At 64.7% G+C, this 1,135-nt stretch overlaps 1 protein-coding gene across 1 annotated transcript in view; it reads right to left on the reverse strand.

The window, feature by feature from the left end:
• Positions 1–1,135, reverse strand: part of SRRM3 (serine/arginine repetitive matrix 3) — an 18,812-nt gene that overhangs the window by 9,420 nt on the left and 8,257 nt on the right. The window contains exons 6-7 of the mRNA XM_009885201.1: positions 807–875; positions 487–522 (exon numbers count right to left, since the gene is read on the reverse strand). Coding sequence (XP_009883503.1) covers positions 487–522; positions 807–875 — 105 coding nt within the window. The remainder of the gene's footprint in view (positions 1–486; positions 523–806; positions 876–1,135) is intronic.

Consider the following 1,135-nt stretch of genomic DNA (forward strand, 5'->3'; position numbering starts at 1 on the left):
GGGGGGGGGACTGGCTCTGCTGGGCATCCACAGGGCTCGGGCACGTTGTCAACCCCCACCTGCCTCACCCTGTGTCAGCCCAGACACCCTTTGCTTTTTTTACTTCTTTCACCCTAAAATAACGGTGCTGGCGGAGGGGATCTGCAGAGCAGGACAACAGCGGGCTTCGCGCTGGCCATGGCTGCGTGGGGTCACCCCTTCTCCCCTGGGGGACGTTCAGGGCCGTGTGGGTCCCTGCAGTCACCCAGAGTGGCCCTGTGCCCGTACGGGGGACACCCAGCGGTGTCCGGCCATGGGGTGAAGGGGATGCTCACCAGGCAAGGGACAGACGGCGGGTGATGGCAGCCCACACTCACACCCACTGTGCCCCCGTGGGCAGAGGGGATGGGGACAGCAGGAGGGTGGGTGACAGGGGGTCCCCGATGGGGGAAGCTGGCAGCCAGCACTGGTGGCAGTGGGGTGGCTGCTGGCAGCCGTCACTCTCACCTGTGTCTTCTCTTCTTCCGCGACCCCGACTCAGACCTGAGGGATGAAGAGGAGGCAGAGCTGAAGGAGACGTGCTGAGCTGGCCAGAGGGGAGCGAAGGGATGGGGACAAGGGCAGGGAGGGTGGCCCTGAGATGGGCTGCTGGATGGGGCAGGTGACAGCTGCTGTGAGGAGGTGATGACCCCATGAAGAGCCGTCAGCATCCATCCCTGTCCCTGCTTCCATCCCACCCCGGCCCAAGGACCTGGGCAGCTGCCAACCTGCCCTACTGTCCCCAACCAGCCCCGGTGTCCCCAACCAGCCCCTGCTGTCCCTCCTACCTGTCGCGTCTGTGTTTCTTTCCAGTCTTCTTTTTCTTCTCCTTGCGGATGGGTGAAGAGCTGTCGCAGCTGGGTGGGGGGAGGAGAGTGGGTGCCCTTGAGGGGGGGGAAGCAAGGGACCCCCTATCCCCATCCCCATGGCCCGGGGGAGCCCCATCCTGCCAACCCCCCAGCACCCTGCTTCCCCTGGACCACCCATGGGATGCGTGAACATCCCACGGAAGTTATTGCCCGGGGGGATTTGGGGTGGGGGACAGAAAGGGGCTTTTGACAGAAGGGGTCTGACTGCCTTCGGTGCCGGAGCTCCCAAATCCCCCTGTGTCCCATTG

Source organism: Charadrius vociferus, unplaced genomic scaffold, assembly GCF_000708025.1.
Source record: "Charadrius vociferus isolate BGI_N301 unplaced genomic scaffold, ASM70802v2 scaffold54, whole genome shotgun sequence".
NCBI classification, from domain to species: domain Eukaryota; kingdom Metazoa; phylum Chordata; class Aves; order Charadriiformes; family Charadriidae; genus Charadrius; species Charadrius vociferus.